Source organism: Ranitomeya imitator, chromosome 9 (assembly GCF_032444005.1).
Source record: "Ranitomeya imitator isolate aRanImi1 chromosome 9, aRanImi1.pri, whole genome shotgun sequence".
Classification (NCBI taxonomy): Eukaryota; Metazoa; Chordata; class Amphibia; order Anura; family Dendrobatidae; genus Ranitomeya; species Ranitomeya imitator.
Genome location: NC_091290.1, coordinates 30,997,614 through 31,018,209, shown reverse-complemented (window position 1 = coordinate 31,018,209; position 20,596 = coordinate 30,997,614). Strand labels below are relative to the sequence as shown.

Genomic DNA, 20,596 nt, shown 5'->3' with positions numbered 1-20,596 from the left:
CAAGTATGATGCAACCCCTGCAACTATTGTAGTTACGTCCCCGGTTAGCAACTATTTGTATATGGGCCCGATGGTTATGGGAATTTCACACAAAAAATGGAGAATCGATAGAATACTTATTATAGTGTTATACGGCTAATTAAAAAAAAGTGACGGCTATCAGAATTGAATGCAAACGAAATAAGCAGCGCTCTTAAAGGGGTTAATGTCTGCATCTTAGCTCAGCTGTAGTAACAAAGCATGTGAACAGTGACCTGCAGACGTGTTACTATGTAAGGACAGAGCATAAATCATGGCACTCCTCACAGACAGCATCCATCCACCAGACTGGGTTATGTAACACGAAAAATGGCGCCCAGAGAAAGCCCCGCCCACCGCCTCGGTGCACAGAGTGTAGCTCTGCTGATAATGTCTTCACAATGTGCGGCCATCTTTCTGGAGACCTGAGCGGTGTACACTCCGGTGGCGCCTGACTGTCATGAGACTTGTGTCCGGGGCCGCGCATACTGGAGCCTACGGGTCACAGCGGACACTGCAGCGGCCGGAGAGGGCGGCTGGGCCTCACACTGCGGACCAGGAGGGGCGCTCGGCGACACGCCCGTCAGCTCAAAGGTTGCTGGAGAGATAGACAAGCGTCATGGATACACAGGAGAGTCCCGGGGACATGTGCAAGGTAGGTATCACTGAGCAAAGTGTCAGTAAGGCATGGTGTGCAGCATCTGTCACCGGCAGCTCATGTCAGGTGCACACTGCACAAGTCCTGGGTTACATGTCAGATAACGTGTCAGTGTCCGGATCCTGAGTTGTCACAGTACTCTGGTCACGGGTGTGCGTGATGTCCCGGGGCTCCAGGTCCAGGCATGCGAGGCGTCCCGGGGCTCCTGGTCCAGGCGTGCGAGGCGTCCCGGGGCTCCTGGTCCAGGCGTGCGAGGCGTCCCGGGGCTCCAGGTCCAGGCGTGCGAGGCGTCCCGGGGCTCCTGGTCCAGGCGTGCGAGGCGTCCCGGGGCTCCTGGTCCAGGCGTGCGAGGCGTCCCGGGGCTCCTGGTCCAGGCGTGCGAGGCGTCCCGGGGCTCCTGGTCCAGGCGTGCGAGGCGTCCCGGGGCTCCTGGTCCAGGCGTGCGAGGCGTCCCGGGGCTCCTGGTCCAGGCGTGCGAGGCGTCCCGGGGCTCCTGGTCCAGGCGTGCGAGGCGTCCCGGGGCTCCTGGTCCAGGCGTGCGAGGCGTCCCGGGGCTCCTGGTCCAGGCGTGCGAGGCGTCCCGGGGCTCCCGGTCCAGGCGTGCGAGGCGTCCCGGGGCTCCCGGTCCAGGCGTGCGAGGCGTCCCGGGGCTCCCGGTCCAGGCGTGCGAGGCGTCCCGGGGCTCCCGGTCCAGGCGTGCGAGGCGTCCCGGGGCTCCCGGTCCAGGCGTGCGAGGCGTCCCGGGGCTCCCGGTCCAGGCGTGCGAGGCGTCCCGGGGCTCCCGGTCCAGGCGTGCGAGGCGTCCCGGGGCTCCCGGTCCAGGCGTGCGAGGCGTCCCGGGGCTCCCGGTCCAGGCGTGCGAGGCGTCCCGGGGCTCCCGGTCCAGGCGTGCGAGGCGTCCCGGGGCTCCCGGTCCAGGCGTGCGAGGCGTCCCGGGGCTCCCGGTCCAGGCGTGCGAGGCGTCCCGGGGCTCCCGGTCCAGGCGTGCGAGGCGTCCCGGGGCTCCCGGTCCAGGCGTGCGAGGCGTCCCGGGGCTCCCGGTCCAGGCGTGCGAGGCGTCCCGGGGCTCCCGGTCCAGGCGTGCGAGGCGTCCCGGGGCTCCAGGTCCAGGCGTGCGAGGCGTCCCGGGGCTCCAGGTCCAGGCGTGCGAGGCGTCCCGGGGCTCCAGGTCCAGGCGTGCGAGGCGTCCCGGGGCTCCAGGTCCAGGCGTGCGAGGCGTCCCGGGGCTCCAGGTCCAGGCGTGCGAGGCGTCCCGGGGCTCCTGGTCCAGGCGTGCGAGGCGTCCCGGGGCTCCTGGTCCAGGCGTGCGAGGCGTCCCGGGGCTCCTGGTCCAGGCGTGCGAGGCGTCCCGGGGCTCCAGGTCCAGGCGTGCGAGGCGTCCCGGGGCTCCAGGTCCAGGCGTGCGAGGCGTCCCGGGGCTCCAGGTCCAGGCGTGCGAGGCGTCCCGGGGCTCCAGGTCCAGGCGTGCGAGGCGTCCCGGGGCTCCAGGTCCAGGCGTGCGAGGCGTCCCGGGGCTCCAGGTCCAGGCGTGGTGCACGGCGTCCCGGGGCTCCAGGTCCAGGCGTGGTGCGCGGCGTCCCGGGGCTCCGGGCCAGGCGTGCGCTGTGGCGCGTGCAGTGTCCAAGGACCTCAGGGGAAAGCACAGCATTCCAGGACTTCAGGGGCCTGCGCAGCGTCCGATGGCTCTTGTTTTGTGCATACGCAGATCACCATGAGATTGCGGTGAAGTCGCGGAGCTGAACTGCGGTGAAGTCTGTGACTTTTTCCCATAGTGCTGAGATCACCGCAGTCCAGCCCGGCTGGGAACGCAGCCTCAGTGACCCACAGTAACCTCGATGATGTCACCGCCAGTCACTGATGCTGAGCTCTCAGCAGCTCATTCACCAGTGGTTTTCACCCGGGACGATCACATCTTTGCACTGTCCAGGTTGAAAACTATCCCCAGACATGGATTACAGCGTGGGACAGAACGATGGACAGGTGTGGGATATTGTTATTTTTTTGTTTTATTGCAGGAGAACGAGGACTTCAGTGGAATAGGTGTTAGGTGAGTATAACTGTGTTTGTTATTTTTAAATATAAATGAAAAAGTGTTTTGTTTCTTTTCTAATAAAGGACTTTATTCTGTCTATGTCTTCATTTACCATATAACTATAGGATTAGTAATGGATAAGGTGTTTTATAGACGCCTCTTCATTACTAAGCGGTTGACTTGATGTCACAAGACAATACAAAGGTGACATCACCCCACAAATATAAACCCCACTTGCCACCACTAAAGGGCATGTGGGAAGAGCCAGGCAAAGCGCCACAATTGGCGCATCTAATAGATGTGCCTTTTCTGTGTGGCTGCAAGCTGCTGTTTTTAGTCTGGGGGTAAATCCATGGCCCCTTACTAGCTTGATAACACCAGCCCTCAGCTGTCAGCTTTGGCTTGGCTGGTTGTCAAAAATAGGGGGGACTCCACTCCATTTTTTTTTTAAATACCGTATTTTCCGGCATATAAGATGACTTTTTAACCCCTGAAAATTTTTTCAAAAGTCGGGGGTCGTCTTATACGCCGGGTATGGTGTGTGCAAGGAGCGGTCCTGGATGGTTCCCAGGGTCTGGAGGAGAGGATACTCTCCTCCAGACCCTGGGAACCATCCAGACCGCAAACGCCGTATAAGATGACCCCCGTCTTATACGGCAAGTATATCCCAAACTCCATATTTTATATGGAAAAGTTGGGGGTCGTCTTATACACCAGAAAATACGGTAATTTAAAAACCAGCATGGGGACCCCTCTAAACTTGATAACCAGCCTTGCTAATTAATGTTGATAGCCAAGGGTTGCAGCTCGCAGCTGTCAGTTTTGCCTGTCTGGTTATCAAAAATACCGGTGAACCTACTCCGTTTTTTTTATTAGTGTTGGGTATACCATCATACTATATAGGGGGCTGTTGGGTATACCATCATACTTTATAGGGGGCTGTTGGGTAGACCATCATACTATATAGGGGGCTGTTGGGTAGACCATCATACTATATAGGGGGCTGTTGGGTAGACCATCATACTATATAGGGGGCTGTTGGGTAGACCACCATACTATATAGGGGGCTGTTGGGTAGACCATCATACTATATAGGGGGCTGTTGGGTAGACCATCATACTATATAGGGGGCTGTTGGGTAGACCATCATACTATATAGGGGGCTGTTGGGTAGACCATCATACTATATAGGGGGCTGTTGGATAGACCATCATACTATATAGGGGGCTGTTGGGTAGACCATCATACTATATAGGGGGCTGTTGGGTAGACCATCATTCTATATAGGGGGCTGTTGGGTAGACCACCATACTATATAGGGGGCTGTTGGGTAGACCGTCATACTAGAAGCTTAGGTCTTTTAGTAAATCTTGATTACCTCCAGGCAGGGTGATACTAGTAATAGATAATCCCATTTAACGCTTGTGGGTGGGCAGCGTGGGCCTGTGTGCTGTCAAATGACAGGGCTGAATTTTGGTCCCAGTCCGTCGCTGGGTCACACCCTTACTAAATCAATTGTTGCTTATTGTACATTGTTCGTCTCGCCACCAATATGCTGTTTATTTTCTCCCGTTTTCTGATCATATTTTTTTTTTCTTATTTTCTAGTTGGAGTTTGCAGTTCAGATGACTTGCGAAAAATGCGTCCTTGCAATAAAGAACTCCTTACAGGATGTAAAAGGTAACCGAAAACCTTAACATCAGTGTTCGTATGATGAACCTAATTTTAACCCCTTCACCCCTGGGCAATTTTCCCTTTGTTTTTTTTTTTTTGAGCCATAACATGTTTTCTATTTCCGTCATTATGGCCACATGAGGGCTTCATTTTTGCGGAGCATTTGTACTTTTCAATAGCACCATTGATTTTACCATATAATATATTGGAAAATGGGGGGAAAAAAATTCCAAGTGATGTGAATCCCCCCCCCCCCCCCCAAAAAAAAAAAAAAAAAAAAAAAGCATTGTCCACAATTTTGGGGGGATTTCTTTTATTTATCATGTTCACTATTTGGTAACACTGACTCGGCAATATGATTCTCCATGTCGATGAGTACAAAGATACCAAACTTGTATAGTTTGATTTTTTATTTAGGTGGTGAAATAAATTGTGAAATTTGTAAGAAAAAAAGTTTACGTTTGTCGCTATTTTCTCAGACCTGTATCGTATACTTTTTGCGCCCTGATAACCAAATAACAAATGGAGCAGTATTGAAAATTATATGTCCCAGTTTATTACATACATAGATAATGCATAGACAACAAAGGATAAAAAGGCAAAAAATAACCAATTACATTTTTTTTCCCACATTTTTTGCGCCCTGAGCTGACATTTTTACTGATACCATTTTGGAGTAAATACCTTTTTTTTTTTTTTATCGCCTGCATTTTATTGCTATGCTACGGCTACCAAAAAACTTAATTCTGGTGTGTTGATTTTTTTTATTTTTGCCGATTAGATTAATCTACTATATAATTGTCCAAGGGTCACTTCCGTCTTTCTGTCTGTCCTTTTGTCTGTCTGTCACGGATATTCATTGGTTGCGGCCTCTGTCTGTCATGGAAATCCAAGTTGCTGATTGGTCGTGGCAAAACGCCCACGACCATTGCCACGACCAATCAGCGATGGGCACAGTCCGGTGGCAACATGGCCGCTCCTTCCTCCCCGCAGTCGGTGCCCGCTCCATACTCCCCTCCAATCAGCGCTCACACAGGATTAATGGCAGCGCTGATGGACCGCATTATGCCGCGGTGTTACGCACTCAATTAACGCTATTAACCCTGTGTGACCAAGTTTTTACTATTGATGCTGCATCAATAGTAAAAAGATCTAATGTTAAAAATAATTAAAACAAATAAAAAATCGTTATATACTCACCGTCTGTCGGCCCCTCGGATCCACAACAGGCCTTTTCCACTCCTCGCGACGTGCCGGTGACCGCTCCATGCATTGCGATCTCACGAGTTGATGACGTATCGGTCTCGCGAGACTGCTACGTCATCATCTCGTGAGACCGTAATGCACTCTCAAGACTGGAGCGCACGAGGTGCATCGGTAAACGCTTCCTGGATCCGGGGGCCAACGGAAGGTGAGTATATAACTATTTTTTATTTTAATTCTTTTTTTTTTTTTTTAACAGGGATATGATGCCTACATTGCAATGTACTACGCGGGCTGTGCAATGTACTACGCGGGCTGTGCAATGTACTACGCGGGCTGTGCAATGTACTACGCGGGCTGTGCAATGTACTACGCGGGCTGTGCAATGTACTACGCGGGCTGTGCAATGTACTACGCGGGCTGTGCAATGTACTACGCGGGCTGTGCAATGTACTACGCGGCCTGTGCTATGTACTACGCGGCCTGTGCTATGTACTACGCGGCCTGTGCTATGTACTACGCGGCCTGTGCTATGTACTACGCGGCCTGTGCTATGTACTACGCGGCCTGTGCTATGTACTACGCGGCCTGTGCTATGTACTACGCGGCCTGTGCTATACACTACGTGGCCTGCCGAGTCCCCGCGGCTGCACGTCTCACAGCTGTTCGACAGCCCCAACACATGCAGGGATTGCCTAAGGCCGCGAAACATGCAGCCGCCGAAGTGACTCCAACATATTGCTTGAGCACTCTGAGATACTCGGATAATATCGGAGCATGCTCGCTCATCACTAAGACACTATCCAATGCAAGGCACTGGTGTAATTTACATGAACATTTTTACAGATGGTCCTTGAAAAAAGTCGTAGAATGCACTAATCTGATCTGTTTTTCTGATAAGTTTTGCCCCTTAAATGGAAGCTGTAAGGAACCTTAAGCCAAATCAAGGATCTGACTGCATAGCTCTTTATAAGGCAGCCGACCTCTTTAGGGTCGCAGAGTGCTGCCCCAGCTGCAAGAAATCAGTGTCTTGAAGTTGTGTCTGGAAGTGCACTGGGAAGTCACGATGCACTTACAGCTTCTCAGCCTCACGCTGTTACCCTACTATGCAGCATCCTCCTCTGGGTGATCGACATGTCAGAAATCGTATACAAATGCAAGAAAAACCTCAATCAGCCAGGGGAGAGTGCTGCTAGATAGAAAATACAGCGGTGGCTGAGAAGCTGTAAGTGCATCGTTACGCCCCAATGCATTTTCCAACACCATTTCAAAATGCCATTTCTTGCTGCTGGAGCAGTATTTTGGGGCTCTTAAGGATTGACTGGATTATCTATTTTTAAAGAGTTACATAGTCATATTAATGGTTTTGGGTCTGGGAAAAATTTATGGTAGTTTCATTTTACACTCGATAGGTGCGTTAAAAAAACAGATGCCGTGCGGCGGTAAGTTTTTATGGCTCAACTGTAACTTTTAACACAGGCAACCACACAAGACCTGTTATTATACTTGACATTGCTGATGTACAAAACGTATGCCATACATGAAAATGAAAAACCCGGCCTCACTCTTATGCTTACCCACTATACTTGTGGTGTTCCTCCAATGACAGAGCTGTGTCCCCTTCTGGTCACCTGACAAAAAAAAAAACAATGTTGTGTGACCACTGCAACCAATCAGCAGCCATTGATTGGCTGCAGCGTTTACTATTCTATGTGAGTGGAAAAGCAGTGACTGAATAATGATGGCTGCTTCCAAAGAACTTTTTCTTCTGCTATCTCAGAATAGTGAAAGCTGCAGCCGATCAGTGGCCACTGATTGGCTGCAGTGCTGTCTGCTTTTTTCACGAACCCATAGAATTGCATTGTTGATTTTGATCTGACACTCAGACATGTCTCAGCAATTTTGTGCTTGGTCCATTTAAAAAAAATCAGACATGTGAACAGCCCCATAGACTATGCAAGGTCCGAGTGCTATAAATGAAAAACATGGATGGAACTCCTGAAACTTTTATCTTCATTTCTGATTTATTTTATTCTCTCATCTGTTTCTATGGGGACAGGTGTGCAGAACGTGAATGTCAGTCTAGCCTCTGAAGCCGTGGTGGTGGAGACCACGTTGCCAGCATCGGAGGTGCAGAAGCTGCTGGAGAGTACCGGACGACGGGCAGTGTTAAAGGGAATGGGAAGCATTAAATCCCGTAAGTTTTTTCTTTTTTTTCTTTTTTTGGAACTAACCAATTTTACTTATATAATAAAAAAACAATAGTCAAAAATATCCCAAATCCATAGATTTAGTGCAGCTGTTAGCACCCAAGCATGCTCAGATAACACCTTATCTGACCACGTTCGCTCATAACTAGTACTAATATCTAAATTGTAACCAATCTAGTTACATATTGAAGAGATGTCCTCCCTTGGTGGGAAGATGGACGTTTGATCTGCCGTGATATCGTCACCATTACATAGTCCCTGTTTTCTTTCCAGAGAACCTGGGAGCAGCCGTGGCCATGTTGGAAGGAGTTGGATTGATACAGGGCGTTGTTCGTTTTCTTCAAGTTTCTGAGAAAACTTGTATTATTGACGGAGTTGTGGATGGGCTGCGTCCTGGACTCCATGGTCTTCATATTCATGAATTTGGCGATCTGTCAATGGGATGCGAGAGGTAATTGTATAATTGACACAACATTATGTTGCATTTTAGTAGGTGGCCATTATCGAGATTTATAAATTCCTGACCTATGTGTGGCAGTGCTTTGAGTGGGAAACAAAATCCATTCATTTAGGCTATGTGCACACGTTCAGGATTTCTTGCAGAAATTTCCTGAGAAAAACCTGAAATTTTCTGCAAGAAATCTGCATGCGTTTTTTGCGCGTTTTTGGTGCGTTTTTTTCGGATTTTTCTGGATATTTCCCAGTGCATTATATAGTGGGAAATCCGCAAAATTAATGAACATGCTGCGTTTTTTACCGCAATGTGTTTTTTTCGCGGAAAAAAAAACGCATCATGTGCACAAAAATTTGCAGAATGCATTCTAAATGATGGGATGCATAATGTATGCTGTTATTTTGCGGTTTTATAGCGTTTTTATAGCGAAAAAATGCGGGAAAATAAAAACGCGGAAAATCAGCAACGTGTGCACACAGCCTTACAGCTGGGTGAACATTTTGTAAACCCAAAGGATCAGCAGTCGCTCATAGTGACCTATTATTGTTCCTCCTTTACTCAGATCAGCAATTAGTGTAGACAAAATGGTAATTTACTTAATAGGATTTTGTCCTATTATATGGGTTTGGCAGAGATTATCAATTTAATGATAAATAATATTTTCTGTTTTAAAACAGCTGTGGCGGACATTATAATCCTGATGGAAACAATCACGGGAGTCCAGGACAAGCAGATGGTGTGAGTACCAGATTATTTTATGCTAGACAGTTTTAAAGGGGTTGTCTCCTTTTAGTTAGGCTATGTGCACATGTTTAGTATTTAGATGCAGTAATTTCTGCACCATTTCTGCATCTCTTGGCAGGAATTGCGCAGCTCCAAAAAATATGCATATTTTTTTAATGTGTTTTTTGCATTCCTTTTTTGACCTGCATTTTTCTAGCGTTCTTGAACAGCAATAGAGATAGACGATAGATATAGACAGACAGACTTGGAATTGCACAACCCCCCCGAAATATTACAGAAAATATTATTTATCATGTAATTGATTTCTATATGTTTCTGTCTCTATCTACTATCTATCTCTATAGATCTGCCAGAAAAAAAACACTCTCTTCTCCAATGATTGATGTAAAAATTCTTTATTGTTACAACAATTCAAAGTATAGAAAGGTAGCAGACAAAAAAAGCGCTAATAGGGTCTTATCCCCAGGATTGTTTCCAATCAATTATGAGAGAACTGCTCACCTGGTGGTACACAGTAAAGGCATGTAGTTGTCACCTGCTGCAGATCACAGGTCGGCGCTGCGACCTCTCAGAACCGTTAAATTAGATGAATGTGGATAAAATCCGCGCAGCTGCAACAAATGATGGATCCAGATATAGTTATAAGATGTTCGGGTGGTTTATTCAACGCGTTTCGAAGCTCGTGGCTTCTTCTTCAGGAGGTTTCCACAGAAAGATCTCTGTATACTAGCGCATACCCTTCAGACACCGCTAACACGGTTAATGCCAGCGGTAACGGGCCGCATTATGCCGCGAGTAACGCACTCCGTTACCGCCGCTATTAACCCTGTGTGTCCCCAACTTTTTACTATTGATGCTGCCTACACGGCATCAATAGTAAAAAATGTAATGTTAAAAATAATAAAAAAACAAAAAACCTGCTATACTCCCCCTCTGTTGTCCGCCGAGCCGGCCGCCATCTTCCGTTCCCAGCGATGCATTGCGAAATTACCCAGAAGACTTAGCGGCCTCGCAAGACCGCTAAGTCATCTGGGTGATTTCGCAATGCATCCTGGGAACGGAAGATGGCGGCAGCCGCGCGCTACAAGGGGCCCTCGGATCGGAAGGTTAGTATGTTAGAACTACAAGGGGCCCTCGGATCGGAAGGTAAGTATGTTAGAACTACAAGGGGCCCTCGGATCGGAAGGTGAGTATGTTTATTTTTTAACATGTGACATACGTCGCTGGGCAATATACTACGTCGCTGGGCAATATACTACGTCGCTGGGCAATATACTACGCCGCTGGGCAATATACTACGCCGCTGGGCAATATACTACGTCGCTGGGCAATATACTACGTCGCTGGGCAATATACTACGTGGCTGTGCAATATACTACGTCACTGGGCAATATACTATGTGGTTGGGCAATATACTAGGTGGCTCTGTGCTGTATACTATGTGGTTGGGCAATATACTAGGTGGCTCTGTGCTGTATACTACGTCACTGGGCAATATACTACGTGGCTGGGCAATATACTACGTCACTGGGCAATATACTACGTGGGCTGGGCAATATACTACGTGACTGGGCAATATACTACGTGACTGGGCAATATACTACGTGACTGGGCAATATACTACGTCACTGGGCAATATACTACGTGGCTGGGCAATATACTACGTGGCTTTGTGCTGTATACTACGTCACTGGGCAATATACTACGTCACTGGGCAATATACTACGTGGACATGCATATTCTAGAATACCCGATGCGTTCGAATCGGGCCACCATCTAGTTTATTAATATAAAGATAAATTAGCCAGCCCAAATATACTTTTTCTCTGTTTTCTTACATATAGCATGTTGGTGACCTTGGAAATGTCTTGGCCTGTGATGATGGTCGAGCAACTTTTCGAATTGACAATAACCGGGTGAAGGTGAGAGAAAAATAGGTTTGCATTTTGGTTCACAGTAACGTGCAATTCTTATAAAGCCAGCTCATTTGTAGGCATGTATGTCGATTTTTATATATCTGGATTTACAATTGTTTATGGTTTAACTGTTCATCGAACTTCCTAAGTTGACAGTCTCTCACTGATTCAATAATTAAGGACTACAAACACTAAGGAAACACTCAGGAATTCAATTTAAATGGAATCTGTCAGCAAAATTTCAGCCTCCAAACCCTTTATATGCACCTGTAGCACTTTCAAAGACAAATCCAGCAATACCTTTACATGGCCAGTCCGTTCCTCCATTACTGACAACTCAGGATTTTAATTCATATGCAAATGAGGCTGTAGATCTGAAGCCTCTGTCACTCCAGCTCTATTCCCTGCTTGACTGATGGCTCCTTTGTCTGAAGTCACACAACATAGAGGCTGTCAGTCAAGCAGGAAGAAATGGCGCTGGCAGGGAATATGGACAAAGACCCCAAGGAAAGACCTGCCCACAGGCCGCCCCGAAGCACAAACCTCTTCCTCATCATAGAGACGATAGAGAGACCGACTGTTTGTGCTTCATGGTGACCTGTGGGCAGGTCTTTCCTTGGTTTCTCTGGCCTAGAGCACCAAGATGAGACTGCCTACAGTTCCGCCCCAGAAAATGAGCATCTCATTAACTGAAATCTTCTAATGCCGGGATCACACATGCGAAAAACACAGCCGAGTCTCGCATGTTAATACCCGGCACTGCCGCCGGCAATCAGGAGCAGAGTGTGCGGCCACATAACAATACATGCAGCCACACGCTCCGCTCCCGAGTACCGGCGGCAGTGCCGGGTATTAACATGCGAGACTCGGCCGTGTTTCTCTCATGTGAAATCCCGGCCAAACACTGATTATACTAGAACCACAAGACTGAGTTCTTCATCCCAGGTATCATTTGAATCAGTGGAACAGTGGCAACATGATAGTGTCATTCACTTGGCAAAATCCTACTGACAGGTTCACTTTAATATGATTTTTTTGCCTGACAGCACTTTTTGTGTTAGTATGAGGTTATTGTTTCATTAATGCATGCTAAGTCATTTCTTCAAAGGTATGGGACATCATAGGTCGGTCTCTAATTGTGGATGAAGGAGAAGATGACCTTGGACGTGGATCTCACCATTTATCTAAACTTACAGGCAACTCTGGCAAAGGGTAAGAAGTTTTACAATATACTGTGCAGTTTTGTCACGTATCATTTTTTTTTTTCTTTTTAGCTTTCATCATAATCACTTCTGTATCCTATCTTCCACCAAAATGTAGAGGGGTTTCTAGTAGTTAAATCTTCACACATCCATACTTTAAATATTACATACACTCTTTAGGCCCCTGCTTTGATTGTCTTAATGATGTCCTAGTTAGATTATAGCTTGGGGTTCCTCTTATTTTAGACTAAAGATAAAATAAAAATCAAAATGAAATGGATGTTAAAGGGGTTTTCCACCCCTATCGGCAAGTCGAATAGTGCTTTATGCACACAGGATTCTTCCCTTCTGGCTGTTCTCAGTAGTTGTCACGTCATCACAAGGTTGCAATTTGTATACTTCTGGCCACCTTCCGACTAGACGTCTCTGGTGTGGCTCAATGCACTTGTATTAAGTGAGCCTGCATATGTCTAGTCGACACTTCATCACATACAAATGCAAATCACATACATCCAGTGACGCATCCAGTGCCAGCACCCGAGAATCGTGGCAGTGCACGTGATGTGAGGATTCACAAATTTAAAGTTGAAAAAAAAAATGTAGTATACAAAATACTTTAGCACACTCCAGTGAGACTGATGCAAAGAGGGTGTTTAATACAATACATACAGTAGTCACAAACGTTTCAGTCTGCAAGGACCTTCATCAGTGTGCTGTAAATAAGCAAGGTAGGGTATATGTGGTTAACCCTTAAGGGTATGTGCACATGTCAGGATTTCTTGCAGAAATTTACCTGACAAAAACCGGACATTTGTGCCAGAAATCCGCATGCGTTTTTTTCGCGGTTTTTCATGCGTTTTGATGCGTTTTTTGTGCGGTTTTCCCAAATGCATAGAATAGCGGGAAAAAACGCAGAAAATCCGCAATATTAATGGAACATGCTGCTTTTTTTTTACCGTGATGTGTTTTTTTCGCAGGAAAAAAACGCATCATGTACACAAAACATGCAGACTGCTTTCTAAATGATAGGATGCATAATTTATGCGTTTTTATAGAGTTTTTATCGCGAAAAAATGTGAAAAAACCTGAACGTGTGCACATAGCCTAAGAGAATTTGCATCAATAGATAAAGTAAATGGGAGATCATGTTAAGATGGTGGGCCAGACGCTGGCCAGTCTGAAGATATACATGCAAGCCAGGGACGGCTACGAGGTGTGAGAGAGACGTGGAATCCACCGGACTTGTGGTGGATTCCGCGTCTCTCTCTCTCTCTCACCTCTTAGCCTTCCCTGGCTTGCATGAATATCTTCAGACTTGCCAGCATCTGGCCCACGATCTTAACAAGATCTCCCATTTACTTTATTGATGCTAATTCTCTTAAGGCTTAACCCACATATACGGTACCCTACCTCGCTTATTTATAGCACACTGATGAAGGTTCATGCAGACCGAAACGTTTGTGACTACTGTATGTATTAAACACCCTCTTTGCATCAGACTCACTGGAGTGTGCTAAAGTATTTTGTATACCACTATTTAAGGTTTGGGAACCTACTTCGAGGCACCTCCACCCTAGGCTGTGCTGAACATTTTCTTTTCTGAAAAAAAAAATGTAGACACATGGCGCATTTTATAATGGCCATAAGCACCTTACCAATTATGAGCGTCTTCATGCAATTTCATGTCACCTCAAAATATTTTGTAAGAAATGCATAAAATGTATTTTTGTGGTTAAACGTCTATTTCAAGCAGAGCTTAAACGGCACAGACCCTACTTAAAAAAAAAAAGGCTCATGAAGTGGAAAGTTCATACATGCCACTATGTAGATCTAATTGCAAATACCGTATATACTTGAGTATAAGCGGACCCCAGTTATAAACAGAGACCCCTAATTATGCCACAAAAAAACGGGAAAACTTAATGACTCGAGTATAAGCCTAGGGTAGGAAATGCAGCAGCTACTGGTAAATTTCAAAAATAAAAATAGATACCAATAAAAGTACCGTATATACTTGAGTATAAGCCGAGATTTTCAGCCCAAATTTTTGGGCTGAAAGTGCCCCTCTCGGCTTATACTCGAGTCAAGGTGGGTGGCAGGGTCGGCGGGTGAGGGGGAGAGGGCGCTGAGGCATACTTACCTGCTTCCAGCGATCCTGGCGCTCCCCCTGCCGTCCCACGGTCTTCGTTGCTGCAGTTCTTCCCCTCTTCAGCGGTCACGTGGGACCGCTCATAAGAGAAATGAGTAAGCGTCTCCACCTCCCATAGGGGTGGAGCCACATAGTCATTTCTCTAATCAGCGGTGCCGGTGACCGCTGATAGAGAAAGAGGCTGCGGCACCGAAGACAGCTGTCCGGGAGAAGGAGCCGGACGCCGGGAGCAGGTAAGTATCGCATATTTACCTGTCCCCGTTCCAGCCGCCGGGCGCCGCTCTGTCTTCCCGGCGTCGCTCTGTCTTCCCGGCGTCTCTCCCCTCTGACTGTTCAGGTCAGAGGGCGCGATGACGCATATAGTGTGCGTGGCGCCCTCTGCCTGATCAGTCAGTGTGGAGAGACGCTGGGACCGGACGCCGGGAGCTGCAAGCAAGAGAGGTGAGTATGTGTTTTTGTTTTTTTTTATTGCAGCAGCAATGGCAGAGCTTTCAATGGAGCATCTATGGGGAAATATGAACGGTGCAGAGCACTATATGGGGCACAGCTATGGGGAGATATGGACGGTGCAGAGCACTATATGGCACAGCCATGGGGAGATATGAACGGTGCAGAGCACTATATGGCAGCTATGGGGAGATATGAACGGTGCAGAGCACTATATGGCAGCTATGGGGAGATATGAAAGGTGCAGAGCACTACATGGCACAGCTATGGGGAGATATGAACGGTGCAGAGCACTATATGGCACAGCTATGGGGAGATATGAACGGTGCAGAGCACTATATGGCACAGCTATGGGGAGATATGAACGGTGCAGAGCACTATATGGCACAGCTATGGGGAGATATGAACGGTGCAGAGCACTATATGGCACAGCTATGGGGAGATATGAACGGTGCAGAGCACTATATGGCAGCTATGGGGAGATATGAACGGTGCAGAGCACTATATGGCACAGCTATGGAGAGATATGAACGGTGCAGAGCACTATATGGCACAGCTATGGGGAGATATGAACGGTGCAGAGCACTATATGGCACAGCTATGGGGAGATATGAACGGTGCAGAGCACTATATGGCACAGCTATGGGGAGATATGAACGGTGCAGAGCACTATATGGCACAGCTATGGGGAGATATGAACGGTGCAGAGCACTATATGGCACAGATATGGGGAAATATGAACGGTGCAGAGCACTATATGGCACAGCTATGGGGAGATATGAATGGTGCAGAGCACTATATGGCAGCTATGGGGAGATATGAATGGTGCAGAGCACTATATGGCACAGCTATGGGGAGATATGAACGGTGCAGAGCACTATATGGCACAGCTATGGGGAGATATGAACGGTGCAGAGCACTATATGGCACAGCTATGGGGAAATAATGAACGGTGCAGAGCACTATATGGCACAGCTATGGGGAAATAATGATTTATTTTTGAAATTCACCGGTAAATGCTGCATTTCCACCCTAGGCTTATACTCGAGTCAATAAGTTTTCCCAGTTTTTTGTGGCAAAATTAGGGGGGTCTGCTTATACTCGAGTATATACGGTAAAATAAATTGAGACATCAGTAGGTTGTGTTTTTGAATATCCATATTGAATCAGGAGCCCCATATAATGCTCCAGTTTATGATGGGCCCCATAAGATGCTCCATTCAAAATATGCCCCATATAATGATCCATACAGTTTAAGATGGGTCCCATAAGATGCTCCATATTAAAATATACCCCATATAATGCTGCATAAAGGTTAATAATGGCCCCATAAGATGCTCCATAGAAACATTTGCCCCATACAATGCTGCATAAAGGTTGATTATGACCCCATAAGATGCTCCATAGAAACATTTGCTCCATACAATGCTGCATAAAGGTTGATGGCCCCATAACATGCTCCATAGATTATCCCCCATACAATGCTGCATAATGGTTGATGGCCCCATAAGATGCTCCATAAATTATGCCCCATAGGCTGTTGCTGCGATAAAAAAAAAATCACATACTCCCCTCTCATCGCTCAGGCCCCCGGCACTTGCACTATTCACCTGCCGCCGTGCGCCGCTGTGTCCTCCGCAGTGACTGTTCAGGCAGAGGGTGGCGCGCACTAACACGTCATCGTGCCCTCTGACCTGAACAGTCACAGCCAGAGGACGCGGAAGACGGAGTGGCGCCCGGCGATGGAACGGGGAGAGGTAAATATTGTGCAATGCTCACCCTCCCCGTTATACTCACCGGCTCCTGGCGCGGTCCCTGCATCTCCAATGGTCTCCGGCAGCTTGTTCTGGTGTTCAGCGGTCACTGGTTCCACTCATTAACGTAATGAATATGCGCCTCCACCCCTATGGAAGTGGAGTCCATATTCATTACTTTAATGAGCGGTACCACGTGACCGCTGAACACAGGAAGAGCTGCCGGCGCCCAGAGACCATTGGAGATGCCTGCTCAAGAAAACGGTCCCTGGGAATCTGCTCGGGGGCCTGATAAAAGGTCATTGAGGGCCGTAAATGGCCCTGGGGCCTGAGGTTCCCCACCTCTGGTTGAGATGGCTGTCTCATTGAAGAGTAGTTCCACATCATCTGGTAGTTTGTGCGGTATGATGAAGGGCACCTGTTCCCCGAAACGCGTCACTGAAACTCCAAATAAAGTATAATATTTCACTGCAGCTGTTCAATTAATCTTCTGTGTGCCGTGCAGAATTAACATCTCAAATGTATATCCATCATTAGTGCCTTCAAGGTTTTTTTTAACTATATACCATAGCACTGCTGTCGCATTGAAAACATCAGTGGGGCTCAGTAGATCCCATTGACTTACCATAGGGTCCTTGGATTCTATTATGGTTTGCATGACTGAAGCTCCCGAAAGGGATGAAAATAATTGCCTAATGCATTAACTTCTGCTGGCAGATTACTTCTAAATATGAAGTCGTTTTGATCTGTTCTGATTATTAAAGGGAACCTGTCCCCCCCCCCCCTTCCCCTCCTGGCATTTGTAACTAAAAGAGCCACCTTGTGCAGCACTAATGCACACGCCGTAATAAACAATTTTAAAATGTGCCCCCTCATACCGTGAATCCGTCCGGGAGGCAGGACTTTCCTTTATAATCAGACGCATCACATCGGTCATTCATACCCCCTTGGCGCCGGGCGCCGCCTCCTCGGTGTTGTTTGAATCTGTCCCGGAGCCTGCGCTGTTATGTTATCCCTTGGGCATGTGCAGTTAGCACTGCCTGTCTTCTGACATCATTTGATGTCAGGCTGACTGTGCCTGTGCGGCCGCACTGCCCGAGATCCCGCCTTGCAGTGTCTTCTGATTTATTCACACTGCGGGGCTGGGATTCATGGGCATGCGCAGTGCATATCTTCGCCTCTCACTCATCTCCCTCCACCTTCTTCAGACTGTGCGGCGTCAGCTGATCCCTAATCGCCGCTGTGCTGCGTCTGATTAGGAAGGAAGTCCCGCCTCCTGGACGGTTTCACGGTATGAGGGGGCACATTTTATAAGTGTTTGTTTATTTTGGCGTGTGCAAGGAACATAACTAAAAGAGCCACCTTCTCCAAATGTAGCATTAGTGCTGCACAAGGTGGCTCTTTTAGTTACAAACACTGGGGGAGTGGGGGGGCGATTGTGACAGGTTCCCTTTAAAGGAAAACCAATACATGAGTATATGACAGATATATAATCGTACTCTTTTGCTCTTTCGCAGGTTGGCTTGCGGAATCATTGCCCGCTCCGCAGGCCTTTTTGAGAATGCAAAAAAAATTTGTTCTTGTGATGGCATAACCATATGGGAAGAACGAGACCGTCCTATAGCTGGCCCAGAACGGAAAAAAGACCATGCTAATTACGCACACTTGTAGTGCCATCTGCAGTACCTAGCTAGCTGGAAGTCTAATCACATTGGCCTCAGTTTATTTTTGCCTTTCCACCTGTTTTTGTTTACTTTTGTGTTTTTTCTTTTTTTTTTTTCTCTCTTTTTGTACCCAATTTTCTTATACTATTTGTGCTTTTTTTTAAAGTCTGTTATATGTGCTCACGGGTTTTTTTTTGGTTTTTTTTCTTGTTTTACTTGTTTTGTTTTTCTCCCTATGGGTGAAGTTTAGCAATTCCATCATTTTTTTTTCTTTTTGCCTGGTTCATCAGTAACAACTTTTTAAAAAGTTGCAAAATTTGATGCAACTCCACTCCAGTCCCCGCTCTCCTTCCCGATGCATTTTTTATGATTTTGCCAGTATTTTGGCTCAATTTTTGTAAAACGTGCCACTTTTTTGCATGAAGTCGGAAAAACAGTTCAAGACAAAAAAGAACATTTTTGCTTTTGTGCTAAACTAATGAGCCATTATGCCATTTTAAAAGGTATAAAAAATTTTGACTTTAAAAAAAGAAACAAAAAAAAACACAATTGATGAATCAGGGCCATCATGATCCTTCTATTTCTTTCCAAAAAATCAGAATCTAGCACACATGGTAGCCATTAAACAAGTTTCCCCACCAGCTTATTTTGTACTTGCTAATTACATCTGTGCCTTTTTTTATCTGCACTTGTGGCATAAAAAAGAGAGTTTGCTTTAAGACTTGTTTTCATGGGACGTATTTGCATCTGATAGGCTACGTTCACATTTGCGTTGTGCAATGTTGCGTCGGAGACGCAACGCACAACGCAAACAAAAACGCAACAAAACGCACGCTAAAACGCAGCGTTTTGCGACGCATGCGTCCTTTTTTGCCGAAATTTGGACGCAAAAAAATGCAATTTGCTGCGTTTTCTGCGCCAACGCTTGCGGCAAAAAACCCCGCATGCGTCGCAGAACGCAGCACAACACATGTCCATGCGCCCCCCATGTTAAATATAGGGGCGCATGACGCATGCGTCGCCGCTGCTGCGCCCGACGCAACCACGCAAAACGTTAATGTGAACGTAGCCTTATCCAGTTGGTAAATCTACTGTCTTTTTCCGGAACTGGAGTAACATATGAAGTAATCTCTCATTCACACGCTGCAGGGAAAAGTTGTAATGAACCAGCGCTGCCGATTTGACATTTGCAATATGTCAATTTACGCTGCGGTTGTTTCCTGTGGATTTCGTCAGTATATCTGCACAACAGTAACCACAGCGATGACTGAACAATTTCATGCTGGTGTAGTTGCTGAAATAGTCCTAAATTTTCATTGCAAAAGTCCGACATCAATTACTCTGTGAAAAAAAAAAAGGCAACTAGGTAAATGGGGACCAACAGAAGGATCTATGAATCTAATGTACTTTTAGGTTATTTTTTTTTCCGCTGGTAATTTACTGCTTATTTTATGCCTCAGAAAATCTAGTAAGTGAGCTAGAAAATCTGTCATCAGAGATCATGAAGTTTATAGCTTTTCTGTGCTGTAAGCACTCAGATCTTGTTTTATGTTTTTTTGCTTTAAAACCAAAGAGTAACACTGATCTGAAGACGATTTGCTCATTTCTTAGGATGGGTCTCTACATTTGAGATTATTATTAATGCAGTGCATTCATATTTGAATCTAAAAAATATTGATTTGTAAATTTATAAGAAATTCTAAGCGAGTATATTTCTTGAAAATTTGTAATAAACATTATGAAAATACCTTTCAGAGTGAATGTTATCAACAGCCACTGAAGAGAACCATGTAACAAATAAATTCTTCAAAATTTGATTGTGATATTTAGAAATGCAAAGAAGGCACAAAAGACAATGCAAGAAAGAGTCCAGTAGGGGGGACCCTACCCTAATGCCTAAATAATTTATGTCACTTTAAGGGTATATCATTAAATATCCTAAATCTACATGTGTGGTCACAGCAACATTTCTGGTAAAAAGAAGAAATGGCCAATTCTCATAGTACATACAGAGAGTAATGCATAGTAATGTTAAAACCTCATGGCCGTATGTTGTAGTAAATAAGGTGGTAGAGGTAAAAAAGGAATATGAACTATATACATATATGTAGGTTAGAACCTGAATGAAAAGAAAGAATCCTTAATAATGTGAGTAATGACACTGCTCAAAGCATATGTGTCTTTAGAAATATAATATGCAGCCAGGTCAAGGTGATAACATAAAGAATTATGGCAAATTACCTCAATATCCTTTCCAGACCATGTAAAGAGGGAATAGGGAAGGCAAGGAGTTCCCCCTCCACTCCAATGCACGTTTCGCCCACAGCTTCGTCCGGTGTACACACCCGATTTTTGTTTGGAAGTAATGGTCAGTGTTTTGGTATTTGTATACATAGGCTCTCTGACTGAGCGCTCCACCCCTCAGCCTCTGGCAGTTGTAAATACAGCAGGATTTTACCTTTCCATATCAA

General features: G+C 46.4%; 1 protein-coding gene across 1 annotated transcript; it reads left to right on the top strand.

Moving 5' to 3' along the window:
- Window positions 1-329: 329 nt before the first annotated feature.
- CCS (copper chaperone for superoxide dismutase) lies at window positions 330-19,872 on the top strand. The gene is made up of 8 exons (XM_069738639.1): window positions 330-673; window positions 4,316-4,388; window positions 7,645-7,782; window positions 8,069-8,246; window positions 8,927-8,987; window positions 10,838-10,915; window positions 12,018-12,121; window positions 17,979-19,872. Exons 1-8 carry the CDS (start codon window positions 638-640, stop codon window positions 18,130-18,132), a joined length of 822 nt encoding a protein of 273 aa, XP_069594740.1. The 5' UTR covers window positions 330-637; the 3' UTR covers window positions 18,133-19,872.
- Window positions 19,873-20,596: the final 724 nt, after the last annotated feature.